General features: G+C 37.1%; 3 protein-coding genes across 4 annotated transcripts; 1 reads left to right on the top strand and 2 right to left on the bottom strand.

Annotated features, from left to right (window-relative positions):
* The first annotated feature begins 8,584 nt into the window (after positions 1–8,584).
* On the top strand, positions 8,585–10,384 carry LOC113777985 (ammonium transporter 3 member 1-like). The gene is made up of 3 exons (XM_027323220.1): positions 8,585–9,187; positions 9,452–9,737; positions 9,855–10,384. Exons 1-3 carry the CDS (start codon positions 8,585–8,587, stop codon positions 10,382–10,384), a joined length of 1,419 nt encoding a protein of 472 aa, XP_027179021.1.
* A 592-nt stretch (positions 10,385–10,976) lies between these two features.
* LOC113778196 (bifunctional nuclease 2) lies at positions 10,977–15,108 on the bottom strand. Of its 2 annotated transcripts, none has more exons than XM_027323512.1 (10): positions 14,514–15,108; positions 13,662–13,874; positions 13,520–13,572; positions 13,386–13,442; positions 12,724–12,789; positions 12,559–12,630; positions 11,750–11,856; positions 11,584–11,675; positions 11,358–11,424; positions 10,977–11,229 (listed from the first exon to the last, which is right to left on the bottom strand). In XM_027323512.1, the coding sequence occupies exons 1-9, from the start codon at positions 14,803–14,805 to the stop codon at positions 11,372–11,374; spliced, it is 1,005 nt and encodes a 334-aa protein (XP_027179313.1). In that variant the 5' UTR covers positions 14,806–15,108; the 3' UTR covers positions 10,977–11,229; positions 11,358–11,371. The 2 variants fall into 2 exon arrangements, with proteins under 2 accessions (XP_027179313.1, XP_027179314.1); XM_027323513.1 differs by having other exon boundaries at positions 10,977–11,158.
* Positions 15,109–17,575: 2,467 nt separating this feature from the next.
* LOC113777796 (serine/arginine-rich splicing factor SR45a) lies at positions 17,576–20,708 on the bottom strand. Its single transcript, XM_027322996.1, has 7 exons — positions 20,653–20,708; positions 20,530–20,549; positions 19,644–19,790; positions 19,428–19,530; positions 18,983–19,132; positions 18,178–18,247; positions 17,576–18,083 (listed from the first exon to the last, which is right to left on the bottom strand). Exons 1-7 carry the CDS (start codon positions 20,653–20,655, stop codon positions 17,875–17,877), a joined length of 702 nt encoding a protein of 233 aa, XP_027178797.1. The 5' UTR covers positions 20,656–20,708; the 3' UTR covers positions 17,576–17,874.
* Positions 20,709–21,156: the final 448 nt, after the last annotated feature.

The following is a 21,156-nucleotide window of genomic DNA, read 5'->3' as shown; positions in this document are numbered from 1 at the left end:
TTGACACATCTAACTGCAAGCAATAACAAAACGGGCACCAATGTAACATCTGTTTCAAGCTTTTGGTTGGCCCAAACACTCACCACCGCCCCGCCCATTAAGGGCTCATAGAAGATTTTGTTCACTTATCCAACGGGGATTGGATCCGAAATGGTTATAAGAATGCAGCCATCAACATTACAAGTGTTTGATAGGGTGCTACAAGCAGCTCCGTTCTCAGACGCGATTTTACAAAGCTCAAGCTTCGAGTAACAAATCGAGTCGAGTTCAAGTTTCAACTCAGCAAGCCTGCAAGTGATGTGGGGAATGATTTACTTTGGAAAATAGATATTGGATAACAATTAGACAAATGTTTCTTAAGAAAAAAGAAGAACGAAAAAGTGCAGCGTATAGATGTTTAACTTATGAATTCCCCTTAATTTGCTGTAGAAACTTAAGAGAGCTTCTTAATGTGAATTGGCAATGTGTGTTATCTCATTATCTCATTAATTATTGGCAATGTTTGCTGTCTTTTGCTGATGGAAGGAAAACAATTGGATTGACATCCTGCAAAGATGAATTTAAACCTACAACTGAGCGTTATTTTCTGAGTAGATCCTGCAGTTCCAGCTAGCATCAGCGTTTGATTTCTATGACTTTGTACTTCGCCAGAATTTTAGCTAAATTCCAGACATAAAGGTGAGTAGGTAACAATTCCTTCAGAAATAGTCTGTCCGTACCTTTATACTTCTTACCTTCCAGACATTAATGCCAGGCAATTACAAGATTTAATCCCACACATTAGATTTCTCAGATAAACAAAAGAATAAAAATCTAGATTCTTGAAATATATATATATGATATATAGTAGCTAGTTGGGAGTGAGAGTAAATGATAGTACAAGAGTTAAAGATGAAAGCGTTTTTTGACATGTAACGTATACACATTTGAGTTAAAGATGAACTGGTTCATCTAATTCTCCAAATCTTGGATATGAGTTTACCAGCCAAAAAAAAAAAAAGTAAAAAAAAAGGGGGGTAAATCGATCGAGAAAACCACAAATAGAATGATTAGTAGTGCAAATTACATTTCATTAATTGCTATAAACTAGCCATATAAACCACAATATGAATGGATGAATGTATATACAAGATCGACCAAATTAGTGTGTGTGTGTGTGTGTAAGCGTCAATATTCTTTTGTTGTAAAATTATCACTAACTAAACCAAATCCCATACAGTTTTAATCAAGTAATAGCATCCAAGACGTTCTAGCAAAGAAATACTTGAATCATCACAAAGCAAGGAGTTAAAAGTTTAGAAGAAATACTAAGAGAGTGTCAGAAAGATAAAAGAAATGGAAATTCTAGAAAACCCTAATAGTGATCATGGACCATCTGAAAGGCCATGATGATGGAAGAAACCAAACCTTTTGGATTCCCATTACAAGTTGCTGGGATATATGAAAAAGAACTAAGATATTGGCACGGCTCAATCAGATCAAATCAGATCGCCAGTCCAAATTTGGTTCAAGATCGTGTATGCATGCTTTAATTAATTTGTCTGAGTGAACCAGGCCAATATCGCAGTTCCTATTTCATGCATGTATATATAAAGCAAATCAATCCTGAGCACCACCATCAATCCTCGTGTAAGAGAAAACATGAATTAGCTATGCATGTCTGTCGAAGGGAATGAATCAGAAGCTCCCGATGGTGTACATAGCTAGACAAAGAGAGAAAAGAAAGAGGGAAAGAAAACAAGAGAGCAATGAGATGTTGGAGAGGAGGGTGTGTGAAGGAGGAGGAAGAATGTCTGGGGGAAATTTAAAGATGAGGGGAAAGGGTGTTTGCAGAGAGAGAGAGAGAGAGAGCATTTAAAACCAGCTACTACCAAAGCAGAAGGACGGGTCAGTGCATTCAATTCCATTATTCCCGTTTCCCATCTCCCTATCACCCAAACCACCACACAGCCAGAAAGACCAGGCCATAACGTATGGTTTTTACTAAGCACCTGCTTGCTGCTAGAATTTATAGTTCACGCTTTCACTTTTGAGCAGCTCTTTGAAAAGCCTGAAATAACCTCTCATATTGGCCCCAGATCACTAATTAACCATGTCCTTGGGACGTTGCTTTCGATTATCTACGATTTGATCGCAATGCAAAGAAGCAGAAGTGGAAAATTCTTTGGGGAACAGGCATTTGATTTCTCTCTTTTACCTATTTCTTTGAAAATCAGAGCACTTAAATGCAATTGGTTTCAGGTCACCTTCCATATGACCAGGACATCAGTCATTGTGCCCAAGAAAAAGGGAAAAGAAAAAAAATTAAGTCAGTGACTCCCAGCTCTTTTTTCTTTCTTTTTTTTCTACAAGGTAAGTGACCTAATTAACCGACTTGTGTAACGTTTAGCAACAAGAAGTCGCGAAGTTTTGACTCAATTTTTGAAGGACAACAACTGACAAAACTTGTACTAATTAAAGCAAAGTTAAATTAATTAGTTAATCTAAAAATCTTCAAGATGTCCAGTAGAATTTCTGAGGCGTAACTATTTTGCATTTTCCGAAAGAATACAAGTAATCTGGTTGAGCAAGAAAAGGGTTCCTTCTTTTCCTAATGAAAGGTGAAGCTAGGGAAACATCAAACCAAAACGGATTGCCCGTGATGGTGATACTCGCTATAGCTGTGGTAGCAGACGAGTGAGGCCTTGCCATAAATGAAGGGAATCTCTCTTTATGAAGATCTCTCTCTCTCTCTTGATCCCACAGATATAATGCACTGCATGAAAGAGGAGAGAGTAACCGATAGCCCGCAACAACCATTAATGCCAAACTAACCAGCAGGGAATCAAACAGTTGAGACTCAGGTTCGCTGGCCTGTGCTTTTATTTATACCACTGCCATTGAAGGAACCTCACTTGCTCCTGACCTTGAAGATGAATAATTCCGATTGGACGAACCATTTCAGTGGTGACCCTTTGGCCTGCCTCCTCCATAACTGTTGCTACTGTAATTGCTATACGAGGAAAAGCAGGCATCACATTCTCAGTCATGTTACCACCGTAAACTCGAACACGTTCGATTGTCAATTTGCACTTTGAATTGCACTAAATGCAACGGCCTAGTCATGAATCAAGAAATGAAAATGTTATTATTATTGGTAGCTTAAAGTTTTGGGCTTAAATGCACTAATAAAATATCAATCTTTTTTCCTAAACGCATATGTTTCTTTTTGAAAAATATATTAGTGCAAGCTTATGGTGAATAAATAATAATGCACCACTAACACGAGTTGACTCAACTGTTAAGGACAGATTATTTTTTCACAAAAAATAATGTGTTCAAATTTCGAATCCTACTGTCAATATGAAGGCGGTGTCGGTAGACAATTTGTAAAAACTCCTACAAGTAAGTTATGATCCTGGTGCATGTCTTGACCCGTAGTAACGATCGGAGTCGAATCCATTCAAACTTTTTTTTTTTTACCTCACAAGCATCGATTTTGAAGTAAGGATTTATTGCACTAGTATATTTAATACGCAGTTGCTTTTCACATATGGCTGGTGAAACATTGATGACCATAGTGTATTTTGAAAATATTAGAAATGGAGGATTTAAAAAGTCAAGATTTATTAGGTGAACTACCTTTTTGTGATTTTTGGGCCTATGAGATGTCTATTCATGCATAATGGCAATTGTTGTTGTACTTAACTAGCTAATTTCCAAAGTAGTAGCTTAACTTTTGAAATTAGAATTTTATTAACTTTTGAAATTAGAATTTTATTAACTTTAAATTCACACAGATTATATCTATGGTGGTTGAAAGGACTGATTGCGAGCCGAGCTACTCACGAGTAGCTCACGAGCAACTCAATCAACTACTTGACTCAAACTCAGTTTGAGCCCAAGATCCAATAGCTCGAGCAGGGATGCAAGTCGAGTTTCGAGTTCGAATATATGGTACTTGAGACCGACGAGCTACTCGTGGAGTATTTTTTAATTTGAATAATATATATTTTAATTATGAAATTGCCATTAAGGGTTTATGTTTCAATTAATTTACAAGCTGGTTTGCATACTTAATTAAATTCTTTAATAGCAAAAAAGCAATAACATAATTGTTCAAGCCATATCGAGTCGAATTCGAGTTTTTTTTTAACATTTTCTTTGAATCGAATTCAATCCTTCATTTCCCAACTCAATCAAGCTCGAACTCGAGTCGAGTAGAATGCCAACATTGTTCGAGTTAAGCTCGAGTACTCAACTCGACTCAGTATCCAACCCCAGTGGTTTTTCCATTTTGAAAAATATCATTTGGAACCAATTGGGATGCTGATGCAGCCAAAGAGAGATCATACGTATTGCATACATTAGCACTAAATGGTAAACAGAAATAACAGCCACAGTACAGCTCCTTTTTTAATGTAACCATAAATTGACTGAAACGACAAAAATGTCAAAATATGATGAAGCGAGGTTGCAAATACCATCAGTCATTTTTTTTTTTTTTGAAAACATTAAAACAGCTAATCACATTGGCTTACTACAGACTTGTCACTGACGTAGTAGTAGTATTATAATAATTGTTTTTTTTTTTATAATTAACAACACCTGTACTATCCTACACTGAAGGGAAAGAAAATCTAATAGGATTGTTTACTATCCTACATTGAATCCATCTAAATTACAGAGGTGTGCTAACACGTCTTTTAGTTTATTTTAACTTCAAGGTATGAAAAAATACCTACTGTGGCCAGCTTATTTTTGGCAATTTAGTTACCAACGTAATATGAGATAATTAACATCTTGTCAAATACTATTAATAAGAGTAGTTTAATTTCAATAGCTCACCCACATATTTAAAAAGGGAAAACAGAAAAATTCTCCAAGTGGATTACAGTAGATTGTTTGGGCGGTTCAGTCGAGTTCAAGTTGATTTTGACCATTGATTTGAAATTTAGTTGAATCTGATCAAAGGTCGAGATTAATCCGAATGCGACTAGGCCAATCTTAGCCATCAAATCTACCGTCCACTACAGTTGCGCTTGTAACTGCAGAGGATTCAAATCCCATCGTTTACATCACTCACTCTTAGTTAAGATTCAATATCTTACAAGTTACAACCAATTTTCTTTATTTTACTTTGAACTTTTTTTTTATGAGCAATACAATAACCAATTCAATAGATTGTTTGGGCGGTCCAGTCAAGTTCAAGTTGATTTTGACCATTGATTTGGAATTCATTTGAATTTGTTGCAGAGTTCAAGTTGATTTTGACTATTGATTTGAAATTTAGTTGAATTTGATCAATGGTCGAGATTAATTCGAATGCGACTAGGCCAATCTCAGCCGTCAAATCTAGCCGTCCACTACATTTGTGCTTGTAATTGCAGAGGATTCAAATCCCATCATTTACATCACTCACTCTTAGTTAAGATTCAATATTTTACAAGTTACACCAATTTTCTTTTATTTTACTTTGAACTTTTTTTTATGAGCAATACAATAATTTTTAGCAAATCAATAATAAGTAATATAATCACCACTCAAACAACAGAAGATTTTGACAAACTCGTGTTGGTGTATTTTAATAAAATCTTAATTTTTTCTTGACCAAATCTTTACAAGGAGTTATAATAATTTATTTGGGAGTTATGGGAATTATAATATTGGAAGTTACAATACATTTTGAATGGAGTTATTATACAATTATTTGAATAGGAGTTACAAATGAATTATTTGGTCAAATGAAGAATTATTGAGTCTTTATAAACATTCAAATATGAATCAATTTTTAGGTTACAAATTCTACAAATTAACTACATTTAAATATGAAAAAACCGTAATACATTGAACTTGGGCATTCAACCTATTTTCTAAAGGTTCTTGTAACCTATAAATTGTAAAGTTCTTTGGACAAATTTTTTTAACGCACTTCTCTCAACAAAAGATTATTCTAAATACTATATTTCATACACTCGTTTCTTTCTCCCTCATTCTAATTTTCTTTGGACAAAGTAAGATATTGAGAAGCTTTTGCTTCTCTTGGTTGTGCAGATCAAAGGGAAGTAACAACCATAGAGTTGGGCTATTGCATCCTGAAAACGACACGCTAGACCTTCTGAATCAGTTAAAAAATACCATAGGGGCGCGCATTATCTTAAAAAGAGCGTTCTACGCGCCTCAACTCTACCGAACTTCTTAGTAGCTGTCAAAATCAAGGTAGTGAGTTTGAAGATCAGAAATGGTTCGTGTACTTTCCTCCAACAACTCGCGTATTAAAATCTTGTATTGTACTTTGAAGCTTCCATAGCATGATAAAGAATAATGATTTGCTATGCAAATTACGACTTTGCTAAGTCTATTTTGATTATATATAGTATATAAGAAAGTGGTTCACGCTCCTTTATTTTTTTTTTAAATTTTTCCTCTTATCCCTTTGTCTGATAAATCTCACGGCCAATCTGTCAATACCCTTTTTTTTTCTTTAATTTTGCGACACTCCCCATGGAAGAAAAGAAAAGGAAAAAAAAAAAAAGAAGACGTCATTTTCCGCGTTTGGCATAGAAGCGTTTGGTATAGAAGTCATGAAAACAAGGAGTTTTGCGTGTTTTTCCTGCCTCTGAACAGCTCGATTACTACAATTTACAAACGCAACATACGCGGTCCGAGGTTTTCTCTTCGTACTATTTTGATTACTGTACCCGATTTCTTAGCCAACCAATCATTCACGAAGCGTAAACGTTAGTGCCCGCTAGCTCCACGACTGAACTACTCAATAAAATGCAGAGCCGGCCTCTCCATGCTTCTAGCATTTGCTTCTGAAAAAATTGTTTCACGTGGCATACGTAGAGAAAATTATTGCTTTAAAGAATTGCACGCAAATACTTCTCAAGGAAAGGTTTGAAGCTATAGAATTTGCTTTTCTAACAAAAATTCTGGTCCCTTGTTGAAGGTTCTTATATATGTACAGCTCTGAGGAGGGTTGTTACTTGCTAACGAATAGGATCAAAAATATTTAGGAGGGATTGGGAAGGGAAGGCCATAGTTTTGTACATATATATATATATATATGTATATTCTGGGTTAAGGGGTTAGGATTCGATCCCTTTTTTGATGGGCCAATGTGCTTCTGCGCAGAATTTTTGCCAGGAGAAGAGGGTTTCTTGTAGTATCGGGCATCGTGCGAGGAAAAAGAAAGCAGCAGCAGCAGCAGCAGGTGGTGGAGGATCTTGTTTTGCGATGATAAAAGAACAGAGATCCAGACTTTATATTTTTAGAAGGTGTATCGTCATGCTAATCTTTTGGCGCAGACATGGCAAGATTTGATAGTCTTGTTTTGTAGTTTTTTTCGCAATTATTCGATCGGTTTTGGTTTGTAACAGACCTTCCAATGTCATGTACATACATACATACATATGTTTCATCATTTCGGAGAGCTGATTAACCTTTTTCTTCATTTTTCCTTCTTCTTCTTCTTCTTCTTCATTTTGACAACTAATATTGGAGGGTGTAATGTAATCATGATTATTTGATATGGTAAAATCTGGTAGACGTTTACCAATTGCAGTCTCCTCAAGCTACGTTTTCTTTATTTATATTGGTTGCGAGATATTAATTTCACCCTCCTTAATTTTGTTATCTGTATTTAGATTCTTGTTATTTTCTTGGGAGACTTTGCACATCATGGCCATGCACCTCCTTTAATTTTCCGCCCCCATTGGAAGTTTCTGAATGCCATTTGCTTTTAAAGTTACTATGTGAGAAGCATAACACAGAATCCTCTATTAGTGCTTCTTTTTTTTTTTGGGGTGGGGGGGGGGGGGTGGTTGGTGGTGGTAAAGAAGATTCATGTACTGGCTGCATCATCCATCGAATTCCACGGAATCTATGTAAGGAACCTGTAGTATTGGCACACCTCTGGCCGGTATCATATTAATTGTATATTTTATCCCCTTATGAGCAGAGTTTTAATAAAGATAACAAGAAAAAACAACTGATTATCTTTCACAATGAATCTAGGTAGCAGGTGGTGTTGTATTAATTTCTTGCGTTACTTGACTTGTCACCATCAATCACAATTTTACAAATGGCTTGGCGTCTCCTTTTGCGGATTCTCAAATGAATCTTGATTAAATGCCAACCATTGATTTGTCCTTAGCTAGCACAATATATAGTTTTCATAATATGTTTACATATCTCTGCAAATTTCCTTACTTTTCCATTTGATTGAACCCTGAAACTTGGTTCTAATATAATTGTAACCCAAATATATTATCTAGTGCAGATAGTATATATGATAATTACTATCCTAATCGTAATGTTACATGAGGAGGGCTTGAATATTGATCTACTGATTTTCAACATTTTTTTCCAAAAATTAAAAAAAAAATTTGAGAAATGAGAATGAATCTAACAGACTTTGGAAGTTAAAAACCGACAGCAAAGAATGTTAAGAGATTCTGTATAAGCCCAAAAAACTTAGATCATTCCAATGCATAAACTTATCGACCTTGCAGACTTTGTAACTCTTTTGTATTTTATAGATCACCATTGGAGTTGAAATTTCCAAAATTTCCCTTTTCCCATCTCACTTTGTTCTTCCTGAATGGCTCTAGAGAAGGTTACAGCACTACCTTCTGGGCTCAAACCAGGCCCGCCTTACCCAGACTGGCTAAACAGGGCAGACAATGCATGGGAGCTAACTGCAGCAGCCATGGTGGGACTCCAAAGTGTTCCGGGGCTTGTGATTTTGTATGGCAGTATGGTGAAGAAAAAATGGGCTGTGAATTCTGCTTTCATGGCTCTTTACGCCTTTGCTTCTGTCTTGATTTGTTGGGTGCTTTGGGGCCATCGCATGTCTTTTGGGACCGATATGACTGCCATATTAGCCAAGCCAAATGAGGCCATGTCCCAAAAGTATCTGCTCGGCCAATACAAAGAATATTTCCTGCCTAATGCTGACTATGTTTTGTACCAATTTGCTTTTGCTGCAATTACTGTTATATTGCTGGCAGGTTCATTGCTTGGCAGGATGAATTTCTATGCCTGGATGTTGTTTGTCCCGCTATGGTTAACGTTGTCTTATACAGTTGGGGTTCATACAATCTGGGGCTCTGGATTTCTTGAAACTCGCGGCATTATTGACTTCTCTGGTGGTTATGTTATTCATCTTTCTTCTGGTGTTGCTGGCTTTACTGCAGCTTATTGGGTACTTAAATCATCTTACTCTCAATATTTCTATCTTTTGGTTCGTTCTGTTCTCTGCATTCTATGTTTTCATGCAACACCTCACTTATTAGGCACCACTTTCAAAAATGACAAGGGATCAAGTCTTTGGCCTTGTTCTCGTTTGCTTTAAATCTTGCAAAATCTGATTGTGGAAAGTGATTATAGAGAATCATCGAAATCAGCAAAAGCTAATTTTTGGTAGATTAATACTTGTGCTAATATGATCACTGGGGATAATTGCTAGGTAGGACCGAGGCTTTCACACGATAGGCAACATTTTCCACCAAACAACAAAATTCACATGCTGGGAGGTGCAGGGTTCTTGTGGATGGGATGGAGTGGTTTCAATGGTGGATCACCGATATCAGCTGGTCTTATTACATCACTTGCTTTGCTAAATACCCATCTCTGCACTGCTACCAGTGTCTTGGTATGGCTTTCAATGGACCTGATTTACTATAAGAAGAGCTCGGTCATTGGGGCTGTTCAGGGAATGATCACTGGACTTGTATGCATCACCCCTGCAGCAGGTTTGGTGTTGCAATAATTCTAGTAAAAATTAGTTTGATGGTATGATTTCTGCTTCATGGTACTAACCTGGTTCTGAAACTCGACCTCCAAAGGTAACATTGTGATTGCTTTGGCAGGAATTGTGGACACATGGGCAGCAATGCTAATGGGGGTCATGTCTGGCTCAATACCATGGTACACTATGATGATTTTGCACAAGAAATTAGCATTTTTCCAGAAGGTTGATGATACTTTAGGCGTTTTTCACACTCATGCCGTGGCTGGTATCCTTGGAGGACTTCTTTCAGGCATCTTTGCAAAGCCGAATCTACTAAGGGACTTCTACGGCTCTGGTACAATCAGTTATGGTCCAGGATTTTTGTACGGTTTAATTGAGGGGAAGAAGCTAGAAGGTTTTTATCAATTGCTCTATCAGCTTGCAGGGGCAGCTTTCATAACTGTCTGGAATGCAGTAGTTACTAGTTTGATCTGCATTTTAGTTAGTCGGGTTGTAGCTCTCAGAATGGATGAAGAGGACCTCGAGGTAGGAGATGATGCAGTACACGGAGAAGAAGCGTATGCTTTGTGGGGAGATGGAGAGAGGCATCCTCCCCCCCTGAGGTTCAACATGACCCCAAAAATCCCTTCATTTTGTCGAAGGCACTAAGAAAAGCACATAAACTGTCACTTCTTGCCTAAACCCCAGCACCTGTGATTACAGTGTGATATATTTTCTTTGGTTGTGCCAGGACGCCAACATAAGTCCCTCTGCCGGTTTCACTTATATTTGCACATATAACTTGCTATAGAATCATTGCCTTTCGCAATACTGGATCAAGAAACGTAGTTACTCAAATACTTAGCTTGGACACATAAGAGATGCCCTCTTTCTGTCTATTATGTTCTTCTCGGTGAAAATAATAACAATTTACAATACCAGCCTCATAGAAGTGCCAATTGCTAAGTCCTTTTTGGTGTAATCAATGTAGAACATCAGTAGTTATTACTCTCTAGTCTCTTCTACTGTTTGTGGCTATTTGAAGTTATATTTTTCTTCGTTTTGTTTGGAGGTGGGGTTTGTTCTATTATGGCAGGTAAGTGCAATATTAATCACCTAGCATTGATCAGAAGATGATGTTTAGGAGAGTATTTCCCCCGTTTTGTGTTGGTGGTTTTTTTTTAAAAAAAACAGTGGTGGATATTAGTTGCTAAGAATAATATTAACATACACTCAGAAAATTTACATTCTCTCCAGAAAAGATATAATAATTCAACTTAGCTAACAATGATCACAATAGACAATTCCATTGAGGGAGTGTTTTATGTGAGAATTCAAAACCCTATGTGTACATACAAAACCCTATGTGTACATACAAAACCCTATGTATTGACTGATGAATCCAGTCACTGTAAATTCCTGTAACGATTTACTCCAGCTGACCTGCGTGCAAGAACACTGGGGCTTTATTCAGGCAAGCAAGACAGCTTACAACATAGTACAAATATCTTTATCTGTCGATGGCAACATATAGATCAACAGCATAGTCAGCATTTAATCAATTACTTGTTTGAGAGCTTGATATACGCAATATCAACTGGTTATAGACACAGAATATGGAATAAGCAACCATAAAGCATACCTTAAGAAAATGAACTAACTCCCGTACTTTGATTTGCGAAGCTTCATGAGTTTGTCTCTCCACAGGGCTGAAAAGACAAGTATACGTTAATTAAACAGGCTAGCAGGTACGAGTTTAACTGTAAATAACAAGTCTAAAACGCATTGTAACGCGCTCAAAATTAACCAGTAGAGACTGATGACCAGTATACTTCACCAATGAGAAGGTTACATAGTTCCCAATATACCTGCATCACCGTATCTTTCCTCTTCGGCAGCCAAATTCATGTTGGTCAACATGTTTAGTTCTTCAGAAAGTAAATCTGGGCCATCTGCAGGGCTGCAGAAGATATATTTAGATTCAGAGACAACTGAGCATGTAAAGTTAGGAGAGCCTTTAAAACAAGTTCTTACCTGTCCATAGATACATCAAATACAGCTTTGGTGCTCATTCTACCCGCCCCGTAAGAAAGTCTAGTTGCATCTGCTAACACAATCTGTTTATGTACATATATAGGGGCCTGCATCCATCAATTTCTTTGTCAGCATAACAGTAATAGTTGAATAAGCAAAATATAAGAGATTATGCAAGTAAACACTTTAGGAAGACATTATGCAAGCTTTTCAGCAGAAGATGCACTGATGACTTGAATAATGAGCTATCATTTCTACATCAACTGAGGACACAATTATTCTAGTTAGTCAGCAGAAGATGCACTGGTGCCTTGGAAAGTGAGCTATAATTTCTACATCAACTAAGGATATAATATGGCATATAGTCCAGAAATATGAGCAATAGAATTCATCTGAGACGATGAACCCTAAAAAAACTTTAAATTATCAGCTTAAATTGAGAGAAAAAAGGCATCTTCTGGGTAAAGCAAAGGTTAATATTAAAGACCAATATTCAACTTTCAAGAGAGTGTTCTATTGCGGATAAAAGAGTTGGGAATACAATCTTCAACCTAGGAAGTCTTCATGCACCCCATAAGAGGAAAAACTACAGATTTCTGGTTTATCCAAGGATAGGCTCCAAAATACAACATTGGATCATATAAACAATGACATCATCTATCTTTGCCAACCAAAAAGCTTCCAAAAAAATAGACTAGTGCTGCATTTTGTTTGTTGACCAAAATAAATAGTAACAAATAATCATCCAAGTATTTTTGTCCCCTAAATCTTGCAGGCATACTGGGTCTCATAGATAATGAAAAGCATACCTTGCATCTCTTTGCAACATTGATGGCATCAGAAGGACGTGCATCTACACTCAATATTTTGGTTTCCCCTGGCTACACAGTTTGTCAAATTTATGGTCACTTCAACCACTCGCCATAAATCATATTTTGCCTGTTAAATATGCTTCATATATACTTTCTACGCACCTTGTGGAAATATATCCTCGAAAAGTATATATTACCTACTCTTTCTGTGATCCTCACTACTTTTACCTGTAATTGGATTATTAAGAAACCTATAAGCAAGAATATAACATAATAGCAGGATGGATCAAATTTCACAAATAATACATTAACCTTAGTATAAAACATGATTAGAAACAATGGTGACAAAAATGAAAAGCTACTTAAGCAATATAACGACATTTCATCGGCAATCAAGACCAAAGTCTGCAAAAAGATGAGGATGGAATGGTGTAAAGGATGTATGTGATTTCTATCAGAGCCTGATGAAATGCCATTGATCTTTTTACCTTCATTTTTCAGTTCCTCATTTATCAATTTTATCTTCTTTGGAGAACAGAATATATGTTATCGACCATCTCCCTTAAAAGTTGCAACTGCCTCGCAATTACAGAGGATTCATTTTTAAGTGTTAGCAAATTTTATCAAAGTAATTAGCCCTTCACATGCGTAACATTTAGCACAAATAATCAACAAAAATGAAGCAAATAGAACTTTCACTAATTTCAAAAGAAGAATCTTAGACCTACAAGTTTGATGACAGATATTGCAATCACCAAGACAAGGTATGTGGAACTATCAATATTTAGTTTCAAATAGTAATATGCATAAGATTATGTACTTACTTCATAACCAGAATTTTCCATCAAATTCCTTACAAGTTGGTATTGATTTGGACAGTCCTGCAGCAGGCTTGTCATTTAGCAACAAAATAAAAAGTAAACAACTACAAGTTCCTCTGTAAAAGGTAGAATAGTACCCCTGCATCATCCTCATAAAAGCTTTGTATGAGCTTCTCAACCGCACTTTCCCCTGAGGTGGAGTGGTACTGAAGGTCAGTCACATTTGCTGCACAAATATCCAAATGCAAAAAGAAACCAGAAGAGAATAAGAATGTATACCTACAATGATTGGCAAAATGAAGTCTCCATCACAAGAAATCTTGAGAAAGATGGTTGGACTCTCAAAACGTCGAAGAAAACCTGATCCTATAGGATGAACTTGAGATCTAGGATCCTTTGGTTGAATAGAGAAGGGACCTAAGTGAAGAGATGGTTGCCATGTCCTCTCTTCTTTAAACCCATGCATACGCATCCGATGGTGACTAATAGTTTCTGCACTAATAATAGAAGACATGTAAGTTATGTTACAATGAAGCATGGTCAGGGATGCAGCCAACAAAGACACCAATTATCCCAGTGTTAAAACGCATCATGTTCAAATGTAATAATCTGCTCAATCCCACATCTTTCACTGCCAAAACAATTTGAGCACAGTGCAGCGAGGGAGAATCAGCTCAAAGTTTGCACCTTCTTAAGTTTGGCAAGGTTTACGTATGGACCTTCTCCCTTTGAAGTCAAGTTTCAAAACAACATTTCAAGCTCATTTAGACACCTCCATTAACACACCCCCCCCCCCCCCTCTCCCAACACACACACACACCAAAAAAAAGTATCATAAAATGAAAGCTGGAATGCCGTACTATTTGGAAAGATTTTATACATCAGGTCACTGACATCCTTAGCTATATACCAGTTAATCAATCCCACTAATACTGATCACACGGAAGTAAATCAATTCAGCTGCAGTCTTAACTGCAAATAAACATATCATTAATGCGACTGAGATTCGCAAAATTTAGTCAAATAACAAGCTGCAACCCAATTGAATTCACCTTCCAAGATTAGAAGTCTCCGTCAAAAGTATGAACTTGAAAAGAAAGAATAAAAGCAGGGACTTTGAGGTAGTTAGACCTGAAATGAGGAGGATAGCTTCAACATAATCGTCGTCGTCGTCGCCATTTTTCTTACTAAAACTCCCCAAAGAAGACATACACCATACTCTGCGATTTAACTTAGATTTTCTTCCCCTAATCACACCAGAAGAATGCGGCTTTGCAGAATTTAACGTCAATCCAAAAGAAAATTGAATCCTTAAAGAACAACAATGCGAGCTCCAAATCGGGCAGCTGCAGAAATTCATCTGATCCGTCCAAGAAGCTCCGACGCCAGTAATAGACCGGAAATTCAGTTGGGTTCCGAGCATTGTCGGAATCAGGCTCACCGGTGCTGTTCGATCACCGTCACAAATAAATTATGTCTACTTTGGCAAATTATGTCTACTTTGGTACGCATCAATTTTGCAGGGGAAAAACAACGAGGAGAAAACGACGTGTTGATTAGGATTTTGCAATGAAGAGAAAATGAAAATGAAAATGAAAGATGGGGTTTTAGAAGAATATGCATTTATAGGAACAACATCGATGAAGGGAATTCCCACATTAAATCGCCTGAAAATTAAAGATAAGCGTAAACTTGGTTATTGGAGTTGTATTGATTAAAGTATAGAAAATCGATAGTATCTCGCAATTTTTGATAAATCTGAGGTGGATTCCCCTATCATTTGTTGCTTGTAACGACGTTTCAAAGTAAAGGTCAGGCAGGGCCCTCGGCCACCTTTGTCCATTACTTTTTTGGGGTAAATTTTTTGTTGTGACTTGATATATGACGTGGCATCGTCTTCACTCTTAACAATGACTAATAAAATATTATTCAGATTCATTTGTCCAAAGATGATGCATGCCACTTTGATTATAGTCAGTTAATCCTTTAGTATGGTTTTGTACCCTGAGAGAGAGAGAGTGAGTGACACACATTATATTGTCCCTCTTTTGAGTATTATACCTTCAAATTAATTTTATATGGTTAAATGGTGAAATAAGTATTTTGAACCTCTTTATATTATTGTATTAAGTCCAATTATTTAAAATTTAAATGATTGTTATTACTAAGAAATCAATTGAACGAATGATTTCTTATTTTTTTGGAAGTATAAGTGAAAATTTTCTAATATGATTTTTCTCACTTATATTTTCACTCTTAAGTATACAATCCTCCTCGTTTTATGTGCTTAAAGAACTAAACAAACTTTTCCGGCTATTTGATAGCACTCCACGATAACAAGCCAATTGAGGGTTGGAGATTATTTTTATCGTTGTTTTTGTCAGTAACACTGAGTGTGTTTGGATTGAGATAATTTGAAACAAAATAATTTACTTCACAAATTTCAATCACCTTTTTATCTTCTGAATCACTTTTTTATTTCACATACATTACGTCACAAAAAATGCTACAGTAATTACCTCAAATAAATCATCCAAACAAACTCGCTATTCTTTTTTGGGGCACGGCAGGTTGCCTTCCTTTTGGATATGCTTGGGGATCTTGTCCTCGTACAATTAATCCTTACCCTTAAAAGAGTATCCCTTTTATGGTTGTGCAATGAATTTGGTTGTAGTTGTACAACCAATGCAGCATTTCTTGGTTACAAACTAGTATACTAGTACGTTAGTAATTCAGACTTGGATAGTTGCAGATCGCGGGAGGCTAACTCCCATCAAATCCTGCTCTACCAATCATGAATTCATTTCGTCAAGTTCTTTTTCTTCTAAATCTACGTACAACTGGATCTTTTTTTCCGACCGAATTCCGAACAAAAAAGTAAGGCATGTTTGTCAGGGTCAAGAAAGATTGGCTTAATCATCAGAACGGAGAGAAGCTTTTTAAATGCATAGGGCTTAACCCTCCCGTGGAAAGAAAGATTGCTCTTAAATAAGTAGCAATTAACAAGTACTTAACACCAAGTAAATTAAACATTTCAATTCGAATTTTTTTTTTTTATAGCTCGTGTCTCATATTGTTTTATTTATTTATTTATCGAGGTCTTATCTTCTATAATCAGGCATCACTCCTTAACTAATAAGTTGATAGATAATGTATTAGCTGACCCAATTCCATCCTTTTGTTATTGATAAAAATCGACACACATAATTAGAAATTTAGGAGACAGAAGAAGATAAAGATTCCATACCTTTTTCGTATTTCCTTTTAACGTTGTATTGCGTCCATCAAAAAAAGAGGGGAAAAAATAAAAAATAAAAAAAGAAGCCAAGTACGTGTTTGTCACGTGGAGGGAAGGGGCTCGCGTCAAGCCATCTTTGTCCAGCGGACCAAGCGAGCGGGCCAAACGCAAGACATCACAATCACATACTTCCGTCGTACGCCCACAGATCACAGCCAACAGGTAGCATTCCACTTGTAAAGCCAATTCCATTACAAATCTACCAGGTAAGGTGGGAAAGCTGTTTGATTACCCAGCTACAGGTATTCATCTATTCTACTCTTTGATGTGATCTAATTCCAAGCTCGGAGAAGAAACGGGTTCAAGATGCAACCAAATCTGTTCACTTAAAGATATCATCAATCCAAAAGCTCGACAGAGTAAATACAAATTGAGGCATGTTTTGGCATGCTGCATTCAACTTGGCATACAGAATGGGAACCAGCAACCTAGAAGGCAGGGGCAGTCAAGAGAGGCTGAAGGAGTGTTTTTGACATGCTACTGCACCCGCAATAAGCTTGGGCATTGTTTTTCTCTGTTTATTTTTCCGTTACCTTTGCCTTGGGCCAGCAGTCCTACGTTTGAATGTTGCTTATTACCTCCTTTAAGAATACAGTTTTGCTAGGAGAACTATAAAAAGTGACAAAACATGAAAAGAGAACATGACGCGGAAACGAATCTATAGTTGAAGCAGCAGTCCTAAGAAGAGGGATGAGGTTCGCTCTCGCCATAAGCTGCAAAGAGGACAAGGTTTGCTGCTTCCGAAAGCTGCAAAGTGGCATGGCAAACCATACATTACTAACAGACAACAAAGCCATCCTTTTTGAAAGGCTGCCTATAAATTCTAGCGGCTAGCAAAGATGCGCTACAAGCCCTATTCAGTGGAACAGAGCCTATTGAAATGTACATCTGGAGCGCCTTTAACCCAAGGGTTCATCTCACTTTGCTCACTCAAGTTCACCAATATAACAGTGATTTACAAGCCAAATTCAAGAGCTTAGCATGAAACTGGTCAAATGATGACCTAATACAGATGTTTTATCATTTCAGGACATCCACACTTAGCTAACAGGGTATAAAAAAGTGCACACACCTGACCAACAACAGAAGTAAACAATCCAAGCATCCTCATTCCAATCCTACCAAGAAAACAACCGAAAAAAATCTATGAAACAGTTTTCCCCATAAACAGATACCAAAACCTGGTACCAAGTTTCATCTAGAGCCACGAGCATAGTTCCTTTCAGGACTACGGTAAGGAGAATAGGACCTTGACCTATCCCTTCTTGACCTTCCACCATATGGTGATCGCTTGGGGGAGTAATCACGTCCGCCGCGATAAGGTGATCGCTTGGGAGACCTCCGATACCCATAGTCATCATGGCTAGATCCTCCGCGATACCTACCACGGTCACCACGAAAACCTTGCACACAAACAAATCGGGACTTTAGTACTTCTAAGAACATATGCATAAGCATTGCTAAAACACTTTTAGAAACAAGCTGACAAGAACTCACCATCACCCCTACTGCTTTTAAGCCCAAGATAATGACCAGGTGTTGGAGTCCTAGGCCGTTTCCTCCGGGACTGAAAAGAGAGTAAAAAGCCTCAATCCACCAAAACACGCGAAAAACCAAGCAGAGCAGAATACACACCCCTAGACAACACTTTCATCAGCTTTTCTACTCATGGGTATTAAAGAGGTGCAAGTAACAGCACAATTTGACATGAAATACGACAGACATGCGCATGAATACAAACTTTAGGAGTACGAGGTAAAATCAACAATAACAAATGCACTTCTAGAATTTCAAAACCACATCACCCACCATCCCCTTTTCCTTATCCAAAACCTTCGCTCAAAGCCTCACCTCTGGGCTTAGTGAAGGGACTACAAACATAACGACTAGGTTTATTAACAGCATTTTCAAAACATATTCTCTTGGGAGGCTTCCCAATCTAGTATGCAAAGAAAAATGAGAAAACCAATGCCAGGTATTAGATACCATAAAGCCTGATTAGAATGTTGATAATGACCGTTGATTAGTTGAGAGTTGAAAGTATTTGCTGAGGTTGTATAGTTGAGAGTTGGGCAATATAGTTGCATTGTTTAGTTGATCAGATGCACAAGAAAAGCTGTTTTAGCTGGCCATTGATCAAGCTGTTTGACTAAATTGTTGGAATGGATGAACTCATCATCTTTGATTGCTGCCAACACAGCTGACGCAATGTCTTCTGAATATAACCAGAAAACCTCCAAGTCAAGAGGACTGATAACCAGTAAACACATCATTCTTCACCACTAATGTAGAGGTAACTCACCCTCTCCACAGTTATGTATCGGCCCTCAAGAATTGACTGATTCAGATGTTTGATGCACCGATTGGCATCCTCAGCACTATCCATCGTGATAAAAGAAAAGCCACGAGACACACGAGAACGTGGCTCCACAACTAGAAAAACTGATTTCACCTGGAGAACAAAAGCGAAGTTAACAGAGCATTAAGCATTTTTTTTACAGTCAACTCCACCTGGAAAACTTAAAGGCCTTTTTGTGGAAATTCTTTTTGCAATCCCAATTAGCCATAATATCTAGTCATTCAACTAATGTTCCCAGTTGCAGTGATATATTTAACCAATTTTTATGCCCAATTTTACCAACTTATTATGTTTTACTACCTATCGTCTTACTAACTTTTTTTTCCCCCCCGGGTAACAAAAAAAGCACTCTGACCACCAAGTTAGAGAAACTAAGTAACCATTTGACCTTTCCTTCCTTCGAAAAATGATCTTCGAGATCTCTTTCTGTGACCCGTGTGGACAGGCCAGTCACATAAAGTGTATTCCCAGAATTAATGGCATTCTCAGTCCTGCAAAATATACCAAAAGTTGAAATAAGTCCATTAGACAAAGCTATGCCATCTTACAAGGAAACATCTTTTCAGCACAGCCTTTATGATGCACTTGCAAAGCTAATATTAACCTCCCACGACTCCTGGACGTAGATCTGGACCTTGACCTAGATGTAGCCTTTGGCCTTGGCCACGACCGAGACCTGGATCTTGATCTAGACCTTGAGCGCACTGGGGACCTTGACTTTTCTTCCCAAGGAGAGGGAGACCTTGAGTACCTGATTAATGATAACTTGTTAGGGGAGACACTGCAGTATGAACATACACCATGGAGTAAGCTTAATTAAAATCGAACCATGCTACCAAGTTTCATGTGAATCCGTAGCAACAAATCCATAAGCAGGAGAAGGGCTAAATGCAGCAAAACAGATTCTTGCAAAGATTTCCATTTCATTGTTCTGGTACTTTTTTCCTTTTTTTTTGGTTTTGGGGGTGGGTGGCTCCCGGGTGGGGGGGGGGGGGAATGGAAAGTGACACAATTTTTTTGTTAATGATCTGCAAAACAGAATGTGATCATTTTATTTAGCTTCGAATTTGCCAAATATTCATTTGTAGCAGCAGCAAAGAATATCTTAAACTCAATCTTTTAAAAATTCATGGCCCCAATTGGCAACTTAATAAGATCAATGTTTGAAGCTGAATAGAGTTACGATTAGCCAAGAATTCCTAAGAAAATTGACTCTTACTCAGCTCCAAAAAAATTTTCGCTCCCATTTCAAAGCAAAAAATCCCACATTACTAATTTCCTAATTTTTTTATTACTTCCAAAAATGTATCGATACTGTTGTTGATTAACTTCACCAAAGAAAAACTTCAGTATCTCTATATCAATTAAAATTACATGTCAAGCGAAGCCATAAATGCATCCTACAGTACGCATTTCTCAAGACGAGCATTCACGTATTCAGGAAATTCCGAAAGCCAAAAACAAATACCAAGAAAGCCAGATATAATTACCTTTTGCGAGGAGAATCAGCCTGCAAAGAACAGAAGGAAGACGAAAAAGCATTTTACAAGTTAATCCTTATCTTAGATGTACAAAAACCTAAGAGAAGAGGTTCGAGCTAAAGAAGGGTTTACCATCTCGATGAAGGGAGTCGGCGGAAGTACCCTAAAATCGCGAGATTCCAATAGGAAAGAAATTTTGCCCACCAAGTCGTGCCTTTTATAGCGTGGAATACTTGAGGTATTAGTGGTGCATCCTCGGACTTTGATAAAATGTCATTGGAACCCCTCCAACTTTGTATTTTCTTTAAAAAAACTATGTAGACATTTTAATACTCGTTTGGATTATAAATTATTTAAAATAAATTTTGTAATAAATTTTTTTTTATGTAATGTATAAAAGATAAAAAAAAATAACTAAAATATAAAAAAGTGTGTTAAAAAATGGTTTTTGTTGTGCAAGTAAATAATTCCTATCCAAATGCATTCAGTAATTTTATTTTACCATTGTATCCAGTCTAGAACTATTTCTCTTTTGGCAAATCGAAAAAGACATCCCAATACTATTCTAAATAATATTTCGAATAACATTCTATCCAGTTAACACTGAACGCATTCATATCTGTTATTCCCTTGTAT

The sequence above is a fragment of the Coffea eugenioides genome, chromosome 7 (genome assembly GCF_003713205.1).
Source record: "Coffea eugenioides isolate CCC68of chromosome 7, Ceug_1.0, whole genome shotgun sequence".
NCBI lineage: Eukaryota > Viridiplantae > Streptophyta > Magnoliopsida > Gentianales > Rubiaceae > Coffea > Coffea eugenioides.
This window is presented reverse-complemented; position numbering and strand designations above follow the sequence as displayed.